The 18,146-nt window shown below is 40.9% G+C and overlaps 1 protein-coding gene across 1 annotated transcript in view; it reads left to right on the top strand.

Annotated features, from left to right (window-relative positions):
* LOC103215858 (arf-GAP with GTPase, ANK repeat and PH domain-containing protein 11-like) overlaps positions 1-17,705 on the top strand; it is a 43,375-nt gene extending 25,670 nt beyond the window's left edge. Inside the window, 6 exon segments of the mRNA XM_073019005.1 lie at positions 928-962; positions 6,779-6,879; positions 9,757-9,792; positions 13,112-13,184; positions 14,125-15,394; positions 15,397-17,705. Of these exon segments, the coding sequence (XP_072875106.1) occupies positions 928-962; positions 6,779-6,879; positions 9,757-9,792; positions 13,112-13,184; positions 14,125-15,394; positions 15,397-15,674 (1,793 nt within the window). The 3' untranslated portion in view covers positions 15,675-17,705.
* Positions 17,706-18,146: the final 441 nt, after the last annotated feature.

Genomic DNA, 18,146 nt, shown 5'->3' with positions numbered 1-18,146 from the left:
AAAAATAAAAATATTTATTGTGGTGCAGACACCATGTCCAATTAAGTTTGCATACTCATTTTACAATTAAAATTTAGGCCAGGCTCTGTGGCTTACACCTGTAATCCCAGCTCTTTGGGAGGCTGAGGTGGGTGGATCACAAGGTTAGGAGATCAAGACCATCCTGGCTAATGCAGTGTAACCCCGTCTCTACTAAAAATACAAAAAAAAATTAGCTAGGTATGGTGGCATGTGCCTGTAGTCCCAGCTAGTCAGGAGGCTAAGGCTGGAGAATCACTTGAACCCGGGAGGCAGAGGTTGCAGTGAGCTGAGATCCCGCCACTGCACTTCAGCCTAGGTGACAGAGTAAGACTCTGTCTCAAAAAAAAAGAAAAGAAAAAAATTAAGATAGGTCACTTTCCAGTTGTATAAAGACCCTTTTTTGTTTTGTTTTTAGTGACATTTTAGTAGATAACCACTAAGTGTGGTTCAAGATGCTTGCAGGGATTCTGTTGCATCTAGAGATAGGTGCCTGGTCAGGAAGTAGTTCTTAGAGCTGTTAGCTCTTAGCTTCTGATAATTAAAGTAACCTATGTGTAAATGCAGAATGAGAGAATACTAATGGATCATGGCTTATATATGCAACAGTTAAACTTTTTATTAGCTAAATTTTTCATCTGGCCTAAATTTTTGCGCTTTTCTTTTGTACGTGAGGATTCTTTCATTTGAATGTAATAGAAACAAAAAGTAAACTAGATGAAAAACTAAGTTTTTAGATTTTACTTTATGAAATTAATCATGCCAGATAATTTAAATTATAAATTATTGAAAATAATTTTTTAAATGTAATTTTGTCTCATTTTACATAGGAGTAATCAGTAAGATGTTAACAACTACTTTTATTTTATAGTATTTGTGTCAGAAGTGACCAGTTTTTTTTATTCTTAGTTGTAGAAATAAGAAGAAGCAACTGTACAAACCATGTAAGTAAACAGTCAAATAGTTAAGAAATTGATAGTTTGACATAAAAGTATGTCTCTTTTGATTTCTTTAAATTAAAATGTGGACCCACTGGCGATAGCATGGACCTCTTTTTGTGGATTTTCTAAATCTCTTCTATTTTCCTAAGTATTAAATTTATCCAGAAAAGTATTTAGCTTAGTGTGTCCACCTTTTAAAGATTTCTGACATTTAAGTTAAATTTCAATAGTCTGGTTCAAAAGATCTGCTTTAAGGCTGGGTGTGGTGGCTCATGCCTGTAATCCCAGCAGTTTAGGAGGCCGAGGCGGGCAGATCAGCTGAGGTCAGGAGTTTGAGACAACCCTGACCAACATGGTGAAATTCTGTCTCTACTAAAAATAGAAAATTAGCCGGGCGTGGTGGCACATATCTGTAATCTCAGCTACTCAGGAGGCTGAGGCGGGAGAGTCGCTTGAACCTGGGAGGCAGAGGTTGCAGTGAGCCAAGATCATGCCATTGCTCTCCAGCCTGGGCGACAGAGTGAAAAAAATATCTGTCTTAAATATTTAATCTTATTTTTAATGAAATAACAAAAATAGAATAGCTAAGTTAATTGCCAGCACTGTCTGTTGACTTTCTATCACAGCAAGTAAAAGCATACCTTCCTCAATACACCATGATCTTATTTTTCTCCCTCCTTTTCTTCCAGTATTAGCACACTTTTTCATTAAATCAGTAATATTTACATAATTATGACTCTGCAAATATTATTCACTGCTGAGTCATATGGTATTTTCTCTGTGTCTCTGCATTACATATCCTTCATCCTGTCTCCGAAATATCCTGTCTCACATAACTGCTGTCTTGTGTGGAATTACCTGAGTCCTAGATTCTGTGTTTCCTTCTGTCCTGTTATCCCCTCTAGTTGTACTTGAACACATTTTCCTGGGTGGAGATGTTTAGAGAGCTGGCCAGTCTTAAAATCCCTCCTCTTTGATAGAGAGGACGCCTCTACGCTGAATCTAAATTTTATGGTTCTGAAGACATTTTGCAGTTGTGCTGTCATTACAGTGTTGTTCTTGAATCTGTTGCCAGTGTGTGATACACTATTTACAACCAGGTTTTAGGTATCTGTGGAAGCTTTTTAGGATCTTCTCTCTCTCTGAGGTTCTGAAATTTTATAATAACAGCATGTTGGGGATCTTTTCATTTTATTGAGACTACTAAACCTGAGACTATCTCTTCTTGAGAATTTTTTTTTAATTTTCTCTGTTACTTTTTTACAGATAGTCTTGTTATTGAGATGCTAGGCTGCTTAGTGCAGTACACCTGCATTGGTTTTTAATTTTTCCCCTTCTATTTTTTTCAGTTTATCTTTTTATTCTAGTTCTGGGATATTCTGTGACTTTATCCTCTACTATTTCTATTGAATTTTATATTTTTGAGAGTGTTTTAAGATTTTTTGTTAACTTTTGCTCCTGGTTTTGACTGCTCCTATGAATTCCTTTTTTCTGTTGTTTTGATTTCTGTTGTTGGAGGCTTCCCTCCAATGTGTGGTGGTCCCTGGCCTGCTTTATTTGGAAGCAGGACTTCTGTTAACTGATAGCACTCAGTGTGAGGTTTTGGAAGCCAAACTAGCTTTTCATTTGGGGGACCTCAGTGTATTGTCTGGGGATCTTTACTCGAAACATTTCAGTTTCTTCTGAGAAGGAGCTCCCAATTTTCTGCCTGGAAAGTAAAAGCATGGCCACTTGCTTTCCAAAAGCAGAGTTAGTGAAGAAAGTTGGAGTTCCATTTTTGGTATATAGTTTTCTTTATATCTCAGGTTTAAGCCATGGTATCTCTGAGCCAGAAATTCTCAGGTTTGATACATCCAGAGAACACACATCTAAGTTCCTTGTCAGATGGAAGGACAGGTGGACTTGGGCCTCTGGTTAGAGATTTTCAACTGACCTTGCTGGCTTTTGTTTTACATTTTACCCAACTTTTCAAAGTGCCATTTGCCTGTAAGTCCACAACCTGCCTTTAGTTCTGCAAGACAAACTGGCTCGCTTCGGTTCCAGTCACTTTCTGTAGGGACCAAAGTTGTGCTTCCATGTTATTTACTACTCCTTTATCTACTTTTTATGTCTCAGCATTTATTAAAAATTATCTCTGTCAACCTTCTCTCCTGGTCATGTGTGTAACGTTTATTTTATGACTGATGAGACTTCTGGAGGGAGAGGAAATAAATTCGTGGTCAGTCTATTATATTTAATCCAAATTTAGGACCTATGTTTAAATCAAAGTCTAATTTGAGTATAATTACTGATATTAACCCAGAGAATTTATAAAATTAATGTATCTATAATAAGCATATTACACTTTTCTCCTAAGGCCTTGTTTAATATTTTCAAACTTTATCCACTGCCATATACTTCCCATTACTTCACAACAGAGATGGAGCTGTTTTCATGAACGCCCAAAGTGTTGGAAATAAATATTTAAGTTAATTAAGATTTGTTCATTTTTAGCCTGGTCAACACAGCAAGACCTCATGTCTACACAAGGGTTAAATAACAGATTAGCCAGGCCTGGTGGCATGTGCCTTTTGTTTTACCTACTCAGGAGGCTGAGGCAGAGGATCGCTTGAGCTCAGGAGTTTGAGGCTGCAGTTAACTATATTTGTACCACTGCTCTCCAGCCTGGGCAACAAAGGGAGACCCTGTCTCAGAAAAAGGAAAAAAGTTATTAATTCTTTAAAAACATATCTAAAATTTGTCCTGCCCAAAAGGAGAGTGAAAAATGTAAACTTTAGTCTTTGTTTTATTTTATTTATGTTTGCTGAGAAAAATGCTGTACTTTATTTATTTATTTATTTATTTATTTATTTATTTATTTATTTTTTCCATAGGTTTTGAGGGGAACGGATGGTATTTGGTTACATGACTAAGTTATTTAGTAATGATTTGTGAGATTTTGGCATACCCATCACCTAAGCAGCATCCACTGAACCCAATTTATAGTCTTTTATCCCTCACTCTCCTCCCAACCTTTCCCCCGACTCCCCAGATTCCGTTGTATCATTCTTATGGCTTTGCATCCTCATAGCTTAGCTCCCATGTGTGAATGAGAACATACGATGTTTGGTTTTCCATACCTGAGATACTTCACTTAGAATAATAGTCTTTACTTCCATCCAGGTTGCTGGGAAATGCCGTTAGTTTATTCCTTATGATGGCTGAGTGGTATTCCTCGTGTATATATCTATATGTATATCACAATTTCCTTATCCACTCATTGACTGATGGGCATTTGAGCTGGTTCCATATTTTTGTAGTTGTAATTTGTTTGAGTTCCTCATAGATTCTGGATCGTAGCCCTTTGTCCGATGTATAGACTGTGAAGATTCCCTCCCACTCTCTGGGGTGTCTGCTTACTCTGCTGATTGTTCCTTTTCCTGTGCAGAAGCTCTTTAGTTAAGTCTCACCTGTTTGTTTCTGTTGCATTTGCTTTTGTGTTCTTGGTCATGAAGTCTTCACCTAAGCCAGTGTCTAGGTGGGTTTTTCCAGTGTTATCTTCTAGAATTTTTATGGTTTCAGGTCATAGATTTATGTCCTTGATCCATCTTGAGTTGATTTTTGTGTAAGGTGAGAGTTGAGGATCCAGTTTCATTATCCTGCGTGTGGCTTGCCAATTATCCCAGCACCATTTGTGGAATAGGGTTCGCTTTCTTCACTTTATGTTTTAGTTGGCTTTGTTGAAAATTAGTTGGCTATAGGTATTTGAGTTTTGTTTCTGGGTTCTCTATTCTGTTCCATTGGTATATGTGCCTATTTTTATACCAGTGCCATGCTATTTTGGTGACTATGGCCTTATAGTATACTTTGAAATTAGGTCATGTGATGCCTCCAGATTTGTTGTTTTTGCTTAGTTTGGTTTGGCTATGCGGGTTCTTGTTTGTTCCCATAGGAATTTTAGGATTGATTTTTCTAATTCTGTGAAGAAGGATGGTGGTATTTTGATGGGAATTGTGTTGAATTTGTAGATTGCTTTTGGCAGTATGGTCATTTTCACAATATTCGTTCTACCCATTCATGAGGATAGGATGTCTTTCCGTTTGTATGTGTCCATGATTTCATACAGCAATGTTTTGTAGTTCCCAACGGCATATCAAAAAGATAATCCAGCCAGGAGCGGTGGCTCACTCCTGTAATCCCAGTACTTTGGGAGGCTGAGGCGAGCGGATCATGAGGTCAGGAGTTCGAGACAAGCCTGGCCAACGTGGTGAAACCCCATCTCTACTAAAAATACAAAAGTTAGCCCGGCGTGGTGGCACGTGCCTGTAATCCCATCTTCTCAGGAGGCTGAGGCGGGAGAGTCGCTTGAACCTGGGAAGCAGAGGTTGCAGTGAGCCAAGATCAACCCACTGCATACTCCAGCCTGGGCAACAGAGCGAGACTCCATCTCGAAAAAAAAAAAAAGATAATCCACCATGATCAAATGGTTTTCATACCAGGGATGCAGGGATGGATTAACATACACAAGTCAGTAATTGTGATACAACCACTTTGGTTTTGACTTACTAAATTACTAGGTGCAATTATTTTCTAGTTTTTGTTATTAAACCTTAAAACTACTAAGTAACCCCTTCCATTTCTTGTTAAAGATCGTAAAATTTCATACTCTGATTTATGCTGACTGATGTTAGATTATTTGTTTCTATTTTGTGACTACCTTAAGTAATAGCTATAAATAGTAAACTGTTAGTAGTGTTTTGCTGTAATTAAATGTAGTGAGACTTATCTACCAAATGATAACCAAATTATCAAACACTGTCGAAGTTTTGGATTTACTCAAAATTCTATGCTTAGCAGCTGGAGGTAGGAAGAGTAAGGGCCCTCCCTACTCTTATGGAGAGGCATACTTTCTCATGAGGGGAATACTCTGCAAGAATTAGCATCTTGTAAACAGCAGTGAATTCGACTAATTAGTGTACAAAAAAATATTTTTTGGTGTGGCTGCCGACAAAGAGATCCAAGAGGGTAGATGGAGTCAAGCTTGCTGAAACAAGGAAAGAGAAAAGCAGTATTCTAGGCAGAGAGCAGGGGTAGAGCAGGAAAATGGCTAGGTGCAGGTCAGATGATTTACAGAATGAAATTAATCAAGTTTTGAAATTGGAAAGTATTCTCTGAGAGTCTCATTTGAGCCATGTCATGGCAGTCTTATTTAAACATGAAGTGAAAGTTAGATTTTTTAAGTTGTCATCTGTTTTCAGGGTGTGAGAGAATATTTAAGTGATACTCTTTTTATCCTCCACATAAGAAAATAGGACTAGAGAAACCTATGGCTTCCTCACTTGTTGGTGGCCTAGCAGCCCCGGCACGCCATTCTCCTGCCTCAGCCTCCCAAGTAGCTGGGACTACAGGTGGCCACCACCACGCTTGGCTAATTTTTTGTATTTTTAGTAGAGACAGGGTTTCACCGTGTTAGCCAGGATGGTCTCGATCTCCTGACCTCATGATCCGCCCACCTCGGCCTCCCAAAGTGCTGGGTTTATAGGTGTAAGCCACCACGCCCAGCAAAGCCGACTTTTCTCATGATTTTTAAAGGTAATTTGTAAAATCCTTGTTAGGTTTGATGGCAGGTACCATATGAAGGGCAGCATTTTATAACCCGTATCTTAAACATCGTATCTGGAAGTTAAGAGCCTCCAATGGGTTTTCTGTAGAGTGCACATGATACCGCACTCAGGCAGTTCATGGAGTGTAAGAAATATCTTACTGCTTTGTCATTTCACATTTTAACCAAGAAAAAATACACTTTAATAAGTTTAGCTTACACTTCCCTTCCCCTTCAGGTATCTACTGTGCGTTTCAGTCAACAATACAGCTCATGTTCGACAATATTCCTTGATGACAGCACAGCCAGCCAGCCTTATCTTACAATGACAATAATATCGTGAGTACAACTATACTGCCAAGGGATGGATTCCTTTATTCTAAAATTATTTCAGCCATTTGGTTGTCCTCTTCCGCAATCAGTTTAAGAAATTGGAGTCAACTATATGTTGATATCCAGATTCTAAATATTAAGTATCAATTTCTCTTTTAATCTTAGACACCATGGTGGAAGGAAAAATCAGTTAGCAGAGAAGCAATCCCAGAAAAAGTGTATCTTTTGATACCTTTATGCCTTTAGACAATGTTGAACACAGTGAGGCTAGGTTCCCTTTATTGAATGTTTTTTGTGAAAACCTAGTTTTTCAATGCATTATAGGACTAAATCAGTGTGCACTACTTTCTTTGGACATTAGCCTTGGAAGAAGGAACAGCTTTTCCTCTTTTGGCACCACAGTGTATCTGCATTTGAATTTCTCCCATTGTGCATGAGCACCTCATGGGCCACAAAGATGCACTTTGAGAGCACCCTGAGATGAAGTTTATTTTAAAAGGAACAACAACTAACACCAGCACCAGCTCCATGGGGGCTTCCAGTGTACATTATTATCATTTCCTTGGGTTATGAGTATTGATTTTTAGAACACAGTTTGGAAAGTGCTAATTTAGAATATTAATGTCTTTATCTTTAATTTTACTTTTCATTCTGTAAACATAACTAGCTTATAAACAATTTTGTTTCAAATGCACTAGCCTTTTTAGCTAATTCAATTGTCAGTAACTTTTATTTCAATTAAAAATGGCAAGTTTACACTCATAATAATGTCACTGTTCTCCTGCCCTTTTTTTTTTTTTTTTTTTTTTGAGACAGAGTCTCGCTGTGTCTCCCAGACTGGAGTGCAGTGGCGCGATCTTGGCTTACTGCAAGCTCCACCTCCCAGGTTCACACCATTCTACTACTTCAGCCTCCCATGTAGCTGGGACTACAGGCGCCTGCCACCACACCTGGCTAATTTTTTGTGTTTTTAGTAGAGACAGGGTTTCACTGTGTTAGCCAGGATGGTCTCGATCTCCTGACTTCGTGATCCACCCAACTCGGCCTCCTAAAGTGCTGGGATTACAGGTGTGAGCCACCACGCCTAGCCTCTCCTTCCCTTTTAACAATAGTTGTGATGAAATTGTGTTTCAGCAAAAATTGGACTCAAACTCTGTCTCAAGTCCTGAGCTTTGGGACCTATTGAGTAATCACTAAATGTCTGTAGTCAGCTGAGTCTCTTAAATCTTTGAGCACACATACACAAAAACTGCTTTACCTAGAGTGCCTGGCTTCTTTTGAGTTCAAAAGATTTTCATGTGTTAGCATACAATTCAAAAGTAGCTTTGAAGATTAATCTTTCTCAAACAAATTTCATACTTTTTTCTTCATTATTCTACTTTTTAGAAGTCTACTTTTGAAAGTAAAGTAAGTTTTAATTTGCCATTAGCAAGTTTGAGAAATAATCAATTGATATATTCACTATTGATGAAATAAAGGTTTATTGAGCAAATTAATAGGGCAAACTGGCTTCAAGAAAAGATTTTGAAAAATGTTTATCATGAGTCAGTAGTGCAGTGTTATCAGTGGGATAGGTGGAACTCACTGAGATCACTTATGCAAGGTTTTCTTTTTTCAAAATACGTGTCTGCAAACACATGTATCTTCCCATCTTCACTTTCCCTCTATCTCTAGGCACTGAGAAGCCTTTTAGGAAAATAGGGATGGATGTGAGGCATCTTTATGTGAAGAAAAGCATCCCAGAAGATTCTGATTTTCACCCTAGCTCAATCATTCCAAACTTTGCTGCACATTGAAATCACCTGGGAAACTTTTACCAACAATCTTGATGCCCAAAGTCATACCCAACACTCATTAAATTAAAATGTCTCATGTTGAAGATGAGGCCATTATTAAAGCTTCTCAGGTGATTTTAATGTGCAGCAAAGTTTGAGAGCCACGGCTTAATTTGAGTTTAGGATGAAAAACTGCTCCTATGTGGTGGGACCTTGGGCAAGTCAGTTTTAAGGTTTGTTTCCCTGATCTGTAACATGAATGTTGAATTAAATGTCGTGTAGAGTCTTGGTCCTTTCCAGCATGTAACTTTAAATTCTGTAATTTTAAAATTCTTTTACTTGAAGTATTATTGACATGTCCATCTTACATGCCAATGTTACAGGCTTTTTAAAAAGTGCTAATATTGTATAGACCTATTACTAAAATTGAGATTTGCCTTCCCTCAGTTATTTTGAGCCTCATTCTACAAAATTAGCTGGGCATGGTGGTGCATGCCTGTAATCCCAGCTACTCAGGTGGCTGAGGCAGGAGAATCACTTGAACCCGGGAGGCAGAGGTTGTGGTGAGCTGAGATCACACCATTGCTCTCCAGCCTGGGCAACATGAGCAAAATTCCATCCCCCCACAGAAAAAATTACCTGGGTATAGAGGCGCAACCTGTAGTCCCAGCTCCTTAGGAGGCTGAGGCATGAGAATCGCTTGAACCTGGGAGGTGGAGGTTGTGGTGAGCCAAGATCACACCACTGCACTCCAGTCTGAGCAACAGAGTGAGACTCTGGGTCAATAAATAAATACATACATAAAATAAATCGCATGGGACGAAAGGCTTTGGTGGGCAGAAGAGCATTTAACAAGGAAATCTGTTATTATTTATATATTATAACCGTCAACAGAAACGCGTCTTCTAACAGCATATTGCCTTGCATTTTGGTTCTCATATTTTTGTAAAAAACCAAGAAATGAAACAGCCCTTATGGTGCTGTTCTGAACTAGAAGATTTGAATTTCAGGGCCGCTAGGAGAGTTTCCTCTGCCCCCGTTTTAAAAAATGTCTTCAGGCCTAACAAATGATAACATCTATTGTTATGAATTGTTTTTCCTTCCACAGAGTGACCTTGGAGATACATCATGATATCACGCAAAGGTGAGCTTTTTAGAAACCTGTCTTATTATTCTAGCTAATTACTTTGCAAGATATCAAGCTCAGTGTTAGGTCACAGCTCTAGACATCATAAGCTGTATTGTGCCTGCTAAAATATCAAAGCAAATTATTTGTGTTTTCTTTGTTCCTTAAGACTCTTAATTCTTAAATGATTGAGAATCTCAAAGAGTATGTGTTTATATTGATTATATTGATATTTACTGTGGTAGAAATAGAAAATTGAGATTTTTTTTCAAAATCTATTTTTAGTTTAGATTTCACAGCCTTACCACTGTTGATATTATGAGCTAGATAACGGTTTGTTGTGAGGACTGTCCTGTGCATTGCAGAGAGTTTATCAGCATTAATGGCCTCTACCAACTAGATGTCAGTAGTAACCCATGGCCCAGGTTGTGACAACAGAAAATATTCCTTGAGAACAATATTTTTAACAGAAATTTTTCATTGAAAAAATAACTTTTCTACAGTCAAAAGTTGAGTAAAAAGTGTGTCATGTATTTGTATTATTTAAAGTCTCTCATGTTGACCTTCATAGGAGACAACTGGATTCTCTAGATGTTTCTTTGCAATTTGCTTTAAAGAAGCAGTAAGAGGCTGGGTGCGGTGACTCACACCTGTAATCCCAGCACTTTGGGAGGCCAAGATGGGCGGATCACAGGATCAGGAAATCGAGACCGTCCCAGCTAACACAGTGAAACCCTGTCTCTACTAAAAATACAAAAACTTAGCTGGGCATGGTGGCACACACCTGTAGTCCCAGCTATTCTGGAGGCTGAGGCAGGAGAACCGCTTAAACTCAGGAGGCGGAGGTTGCAGTGAGCCGAGATTATGCCACTGCACTCCAGCCTGGGTGACACAGCAAGACTCCGTGTCAAAAAAATAAATAAATAAATAAAGCAATCAGCTGGCCAGGCGCGGTGGTTCACACCTGTAATCCCAGCATTTTGGGAGACCGAGGTGGGCGGATCACTTGAGGTCAGGAGTTTGAGACCAGCCCGACCAACATGGTGAAACCTGCCTCTACTGAAAGTACAAAAAATGGCTGGACATGGTGGTGCATGCCTGTAGTTCCAGCTACTTGGGAGGCTGAGACCGGAGAATCTCGTGAACCTGGGATGCGGAGGTTGCAGTGAGGCAAGATCTCACCATTGCAGCCCAGCCTGGGCGACAGAGGGAGACTCCATCTCAAATATAGAAAAAAAGAAGCAATAAGACGACCTAACCTCATGCAAATATGTAGTTGGTAAAAGGTGTATTTTAAAGTTTTCAGACAGTGGTGGGTATTCTTTAATACTAAATCAAAACTTCACAAGTGCTAGTTTCTTAAATTAGTTACAGTGGCATTTTCCATATTAATAAATTTATTCCATCAGTACTCATTGATTTTTCTTGCACAGTAAATGGATCTTTCGCCCCATACTTGCATTTATAATATGCATTAGTTACTTGGAATATATTGGTTTATGTTTTGTTGTGTCAAAAATCACTTTTAGTTTAACCACCAATCTTACTTTAAAATGCCTTTAAGTATTGAAAAGCTGTCAAACCTACAGTAGAAGGAACAAGTTTTTCAAAGTCCTCAGGAAAGCTTAAATTTCATCATTGGGAACAAATATTTATTTTCCTTGAAGTGACAACGTCTCACTTCATTTATTTTTGAGAATGATAGTTGTACTTTTTTTTTAGACTGAGTCTCACTCTGTCACTTGGCTGGAGTGCATTGGTATGATCTCAGCTCAAGCAATCCTCTCACCTCAGGCTCCTGTGTAGCTGGGACCACAAATGTGTGGCACCACGCCAGGCTAATTTTCTTGTATTTTTGGTAGAGACAGGGTTTCGTTATGTTGCCTAGGCTGGTCTCCTTGAGGTCTGAAGGAGCTCAAGCCATCTGCCTGCTTTGGCCTCCCAAAGTGCTGGGATTTTACAGGCGTGAGCCACTGCGCTGACCCGGTTGTAATTTTAAATAAAAACGATGTTCTGTGAAAAGAGTGATTTTTCAGTTCACAATTAAATCACGAATTCTAAAAAACAAAAAAACAACATACTGCAGTCAGCAAAGCGCTTCTTGTTAACTTTCCACTTATTCGGAATATTAAAGAGATATGTCAAGGTTTAATAACATTAATTTTTACTGCTTCCTCAAAGACATTCTTAAGTAATTCAGGCTATGTTTTTTAACTGTAGGGGTCAGTAAAGAATAGAATGACTACTAATGTAATTGGTACCACTGCCTTGATTTATGAAAAACTAGCAGTTTTACCCACTTTTGCTTTTATACAGTCATGGCAAGTGTCAATGAAAAAGCAGGCAATGACTTTGTATTATTTTTACAAATTTTTAAAATTTTTAATCAGCTTTCTCAGGTTTAATTAATATGATTCAGAACAGTGTTGGCCAGGCACAGTCGCTCGGGCCTGTAATCCCAGCACTTTGGAAAGCCGAGGTGAGCAGATAACCTGAGGTCAGGAGTTCAATACCAGCCTGGACAACATGGTGAAACCACATCTCTACTAAAAATACAAAATTTAGCTGGCATGATAGCAGGCACTTGTAATCCCTGCTACTCGGGAGGCTGAGGTAGGAGAATCACTTGAACCCGAGAGGCGAAGGTTGCCGTGAGCCGAGATCGTGCCATTGCACTCCAGCCTGGGCAACAAGAGTGAAACTTGGTCTCAAAAAAAAAAAAAAAAAAAAAAAAAAAGAACAGTTTTGACCTCTTAGGCCTTCTGGAAAGGGTATTGAGGATCCCAAGAGGTCCACAGAGCCCATTTGGAGAACCACTGGTTTATCACACAGGCAAAATGCATTAGTTTTTACAAAGTTTAAAGTTCATCAAAGACTAGCCTCTTAAAAAGGCAGATGAGTTTTTAATTCAAACAACAGAAAATACATCAATACGTCACGAGAGTGTACTATAGAGAACTAAAGAGAAAAGAAGCTAGGAAATCTGAATCACGTTTACATTTGTTAAAGTTCATCACTACTGCTTTGTAAAACATTCTTGTGTTTCAATGTGTGGTTAGAAGAGTGAAAATGTATTTGGTTTATTGCCATTGCCTGTTAGGGAGAGTCAATACTTACAGGCATTTTCTGACTGGTTATCATATAAAAGACTTCACAGTACAGGACATGAAGTGCTGAGGAAGAAGAAGTCAGGAAATCCTCTGCAAGTCAGGATCCAGAAGAATTCGTAAAAACTGCTTTGGTAAACACCAAAGCACACAGGAGGCATTATTTTATAAACAAATGTTATACTAAGATATTAACAGTTTTTGAAGTAATGCACATTCTTGTTTTATAGAGATGCAGATGGATCTTTGAGCATATTTGATGAACAGTTATACTCGTTTATGTTAAGTGGCACTTTTATTGCGGTTGTATTTTCATCATACACTTGTATCTGTTTCATGCTGAAATCAAAGGCATCTGTTTTAAAATCTTCCCCATTTCATGTTGCATTTAGCCATCTTAAGTGTTATAAAAAGAATGTGCTGGAATAAGAACTGATCCTGCAGTTCTGTTTAGTTAGTGAGCTAGTATGAGTGAATATGTTATCCAAATAATAGAAAATGTATCTTTTTTTTTTTTTTTTTTTTTTTTTTTTTTTTTTTTTTGAGACGGAGTCTCGCTCTGTCGCCCAGGCTGGAGTGCGGTGGCGCCATCTCCGCTCACTGCAAGCTCCGCCTCCCGGGTTCCCGCCATTCTCCTGCCTCAGCCTCCGGAGTAGCTGGGACTACAGGCGCTGCCACCTCGCCCGGCTAGTTTTTTTTTTGTATTTTTAGTAGAGACGGGGTTTCACCGTGTTAGCCAGGATGGTCTCGATCTCCTGACCTCGTGATCCACCCGCCTTGGCCTCCCAAAGTGCTGGGATTACAGGCGTGAGCCACTGCACCCGGCCTTTTTTTTTTTTTTTTTTTAAACAGAGTCTCTCTCTGTAGCCCAGACTGGAGTAATATAATGCAATCTCGGCTCACTGCAGGCTCTGCTTCCCAGATCCCTGTTCAAGCAATTCTCCTGCCTCAACCTCCCAAGTAGCTGGGATTACAGGAATATGCCACCGTGTCCAGCTAATTGTTTTTTTTCTTTTCTTTTTTTTAGTAAAGACAGGGTTTCACCATGTTGGCCAGGATGGTCTTGAACTCCTGACCTTGTGTTCCACCCGCCTTGGCCTCCCAAAGTGCTGGAATTACAGGTGTGAGCCACCAAGCCTGGCCCAGAAAATGTATCTTTCTAAAAGGTAATTGTGAGCTGTCTATAGGACCCTGCAAGTCACTACCCAATTCTCGAAGCCATTCCTCCTTCTGTTCCACACAGGTTTCCACCGTGCACATTACCCAGACAAGAAATGGAGGTGGGAGTTTTAGTAACGATTCCTCCTGCATTCCATCGACTCCCAGCACCAGCCAGGAGGACCTTCAGGTCAATGTTCCTCCCACTGCTGACACACCCACGCCCGTTCAAAAGCAGTCCAAGCGCTGGTCCAAGCTGTTTACATCTGAGAAAGGGAGTGACCCAGACAAAGAGAACAAAGCCCAGGAGAGCCATGCTGACACCATCGGGAGCGGCAGAGCCATCCCCATTAAACAGGGCATGCTCTTAAAGCTAAGTGGGAAATAGCTAAAGAAATGGAAAAAGAAATATGTCACCCTCTGTGACAATGGCGTGCTCACCTATTATTCAAGCTTAGGTGATTATATGAAGAATATTCACAAAAAAGAGATTGACCTTCAGACATCTACCATCGAAGTCCCAGGAAAGAGGCCACCCCTAGCCACATTGGCCTGTGCGCCCATTTCCAGCTCTAAAAGCAATGGCCTATCCAAGGACATGAACAGTCTACGTATGTCAGCCAATTCAGACACTGGGCTGGGTGACTCTGTATGCTCCAGCCCCAATATCTCCAGCACCACCAGCCCCAAGCTCAACCCACCCCCCTCTCTTCATGCCAACAAAAACAAACACCGAAGGAAGAAAAGCACCAATAGCTTGAAAGATGATGGCCTGTCCAGCACTGCTGAAGAACAAGAAGAAAACTTTATCATTGTGTCCCTCACTGGCCAAACGTGGCACTTTGAAGCCACGATGTATGAGGAGCGGGATGCCTGGGTCTAAGCCATCGAGAGCCAGATCCTGGCCAGCCTGCAGTCATGCAAGAGCAGCAAAAGCAAGTTCCGGCTGATGAGCCAGCGTGAGGCCATGACCCTGCAGTCCATCCAAAACATGTGTGGGAACTCCCACTGTGTGGACTGTGAGACCCAGAATCCTAACTGGGCCAGTTTGAACTTGGGAGTCTTCAAGTGTATTGAATGCTCAGGGATCCACCGTAATCTTGGCACCCACCTTTCCCGAGTCCGATCTCTGGACCTAGATGACTGGCCAGTTGAGCTCATGAAGGTTGTGTCATATATTGGCAATGACCTAGCCAACAGCGTCTGGCAAGAGAGCAGCCAGGGGCAGACAAAACCATTAGTAGACTCCACAAGGGAAGAGAAGGAGTGGTGGATCCGTTCCAAATATGAACAGAAGCTCTTCCTGGCCCCACTACCCTACACGGAGCTGTCCCTGAGCCAGCACCTGCTGCAGGCCATCCCAATGAGGACCTGCGGACAGCCGTCCTGCTGCTGGCACATGGCTCCCAGGAGGAGGTGAATGAGACCTGTGGGGAGAGAGACAGCTGCACGGTGCTCCATCTGGCCTGCCGCAAGGGGAATGTGGTCCTGGCTCAGCTCCTGATCTGGTATGGGGTGGACATCATGACCTGAGATTCCCACGGGAACACAGCGCTGGCCTACACCCGGCAGGCCTCAAGCCAGGAGTGCATCAACCTACTGCTGCAGTACGGCTGCCCCAACGAGCGCATGTAGTATCTGTTTAATTTTATTTGACTGCAGTCTCCTTGGTGCAAAAACAAAATAGGGAAAATAAATAAGAATAACTCAGAAATTCAAAAGGAAATCACAAATTCAGCTAATAATAGCATTTTCAGTACATTTTGTAAACTAAGTAAATACACAAAAAGTTGATTTTTCTGACTATAAGAGATATTTTATGTCCTTTTGCTGAAGTGGATGTGTTAGTTTCAGGCCCTCCTGGGCCACATTGCCCAAGTCACACAGGCTTCTGTATTATGTATTTAGATAAGATGTGTGAAAATATATTTGAAAAAAAGTTCATAAATACACGTTGATTTTTGTACACATGGCACCTCTTTTTTTTTTTTTTTTTTTTTTTTTGATCGTATTTCGCTCTGTTGCCCAGGCTGGAGTGCAGTGGCACGATCTCGGCTCATTGGAAGCTCCACCTCCCAGATTCACGCCATTCTCCTGCCTCAGCCTCTCAAGTAGCTGGGACTACAGGTGCCTGCCACCACGCTTGGCTAATTTTTTGTATTTTTAGTAGAGATGGGGTTTCTACATTCACAATGTTAGCCAGGATGGTCTGGAATTCCTGACCTCATGATCTGCCTGCCTCAGCCTCCCAAAGTGCTAGGATTACAGGCGTGAGCCACCATGGCCAGCCCATGGCACCTCTCTTAATTTATAAATTGAACTGGATGTGAACTAATAAAGTGCAGCTAGTTGAGATAAGAGGGTTACAGATTGGTTGGGCACAGTGGCTCACACCTGTAATCCCAGCACTTTGGGAGGCCAAGGCAGGCTGATCACAAGGTTAGGAGATCGAAACCATCCTGGCTAACACAATGAAACCCCGTCTCTATTAAAAATGCAAAAAATTAGCAGGGCATGGTGGTGGGCGCCTGTAGTCCCAGCTACTTAGGAGGCTGAGGCAGGAGAATGGTGTGAACCTGGGAGGCGGAGCTTGCAGTGAGCAGAGATCATGCCACTGCATTCCAGCCTGGGCAACAGAGCAAGACTCCGTCTCAAAAAAAAAAAAAAAAAAAAAAAAGGGTTACAGATCATTGCACATGGAAAATATTCCCAGCAGTAAACACGTCCATTAATGTGATCTACAGCTTTTAAAAAGGAGCATCTCAGAATAAGAGGGTGGTACAATTTGCTTATTAAAATTGAGAAAGGAAAGAAAGGCACACTGGAGTATAGTAGAAAGGGAAAAGAAGGACTGTGATTTCTCGTGATTGAAAACTTGATTTAGATTGCATATGGCTTTTGCTACCCAAGACCAAGTGGCTCTGGCAAGAGAGGGTTGTCTTCCGAATGCCAGACTGAGGTACCTTACGAAGGCAGCTGCTGATGGTTCCAGATGTAGAGAGATAGGTGATGCAGGAGGGAAAGCCGGATTGGAAAAGGGAGAGTTGTAGATGGGCTAAGCTCAGTGTGACTTTGAGAGAGCAGAGCCAGCAGCATCTAGTCATCATTTGGATGTACAGGACTAGAATACATGTATTCTAGTATATATGACTAGTATACATGAATCTGACGTAGAGCTGCGGAATGAAGAGCAACAGCAGCTCTTTAAATACTGAGAGAGAGTGTGTAGAATGAAATTGGACAAGCCAAGCATGGTGATTTCATGCCTTTAGCCCTAGCTACTTGGTAGGCTGAGGTGGGGGAATTATTTGAACTCAGCAGTTGAGACCAGCCTGGGCCAGATAGTGAAACCCTGTATCTTAAGAAAAGAAAAAATAAGGCCAGGTACAGTATCTCATGGTGTAATCCCAGCACTTTGGGAGGTCAAGTTGCGAGGATTGCTGGAGTGTAGGAGTTCAAGACCAGACTGGGCAATAAAGTGAGACCCATTTCTACCAAAAAAAAAAAAAAAAATCAAGAAATTAGCTGGACGTGGTGGTACATGCCTGTGGCCCCAGTTACATGGCATGGCAGGCTGAGGCAGGAAGATCACTTGAGCCCAGGAGGTGGAGGCTGCACTGACCTGTGTTCATGTCACTGCACTCCAGCCTGGGCAACAGAGTGAGACCCTGTCTCAAAAACAGATGAAGTGGACAGAAAATAGGTCAGTAAGGACTATTGTCATTTAAAGGACAAGCCCCCAGAGGAGTGGCTACTAGAGTGGGAAGAGGAAAAGCAGAAGAGGATAAGAAAAGGCGAAAGAGTTGAAGATAGGCGAGGCTGTGGTCACAGTGCTGAATGCTGCCAAGCAGTGACTTGATTCAGGAACACTCACTGGATGCTGTCTCTGTTCCTCTTCTAAGTGCTGGGGTAGAGGAGAGGACAGGTGGAACACAGTTCTTGCTTTTATGAGCTTATGTTCTAGGAAGTTCAAACTTAAGTATTTTTTCAGGTAGTACGAAATAGCAGGAAGAGGAAGCAGGCTGAAGGGACACAGAGTGATTGGGGGCTATTTTAGGTAGAATGATAAGGAACAGCCTCTCTAGGGAGCTGACATTGGAACAGTGA

The sequence above is a fragment of the Chlorocebus sabaeus genome, chromosome 9, assembly GCF_047675955.1.
Source record: "Chlorocebus sabaeus isolate Y175 chromosome 9, mChlSab1.0.hap1, whole genome shotgun sequence".
In the NCBI taxonomy this organism is placed as follows: domain Eukaryota; kingdom Metazoa; phylum Chordata; class Mammalia; order Primates; family Cercopithecidae; genus Chlorocebus; species Chlorocebus sabaeus.
Note: the sequence above shows the minus strand (reverse complement) of the source record. Positions and strands in the feature narration are given on the sequence as shown.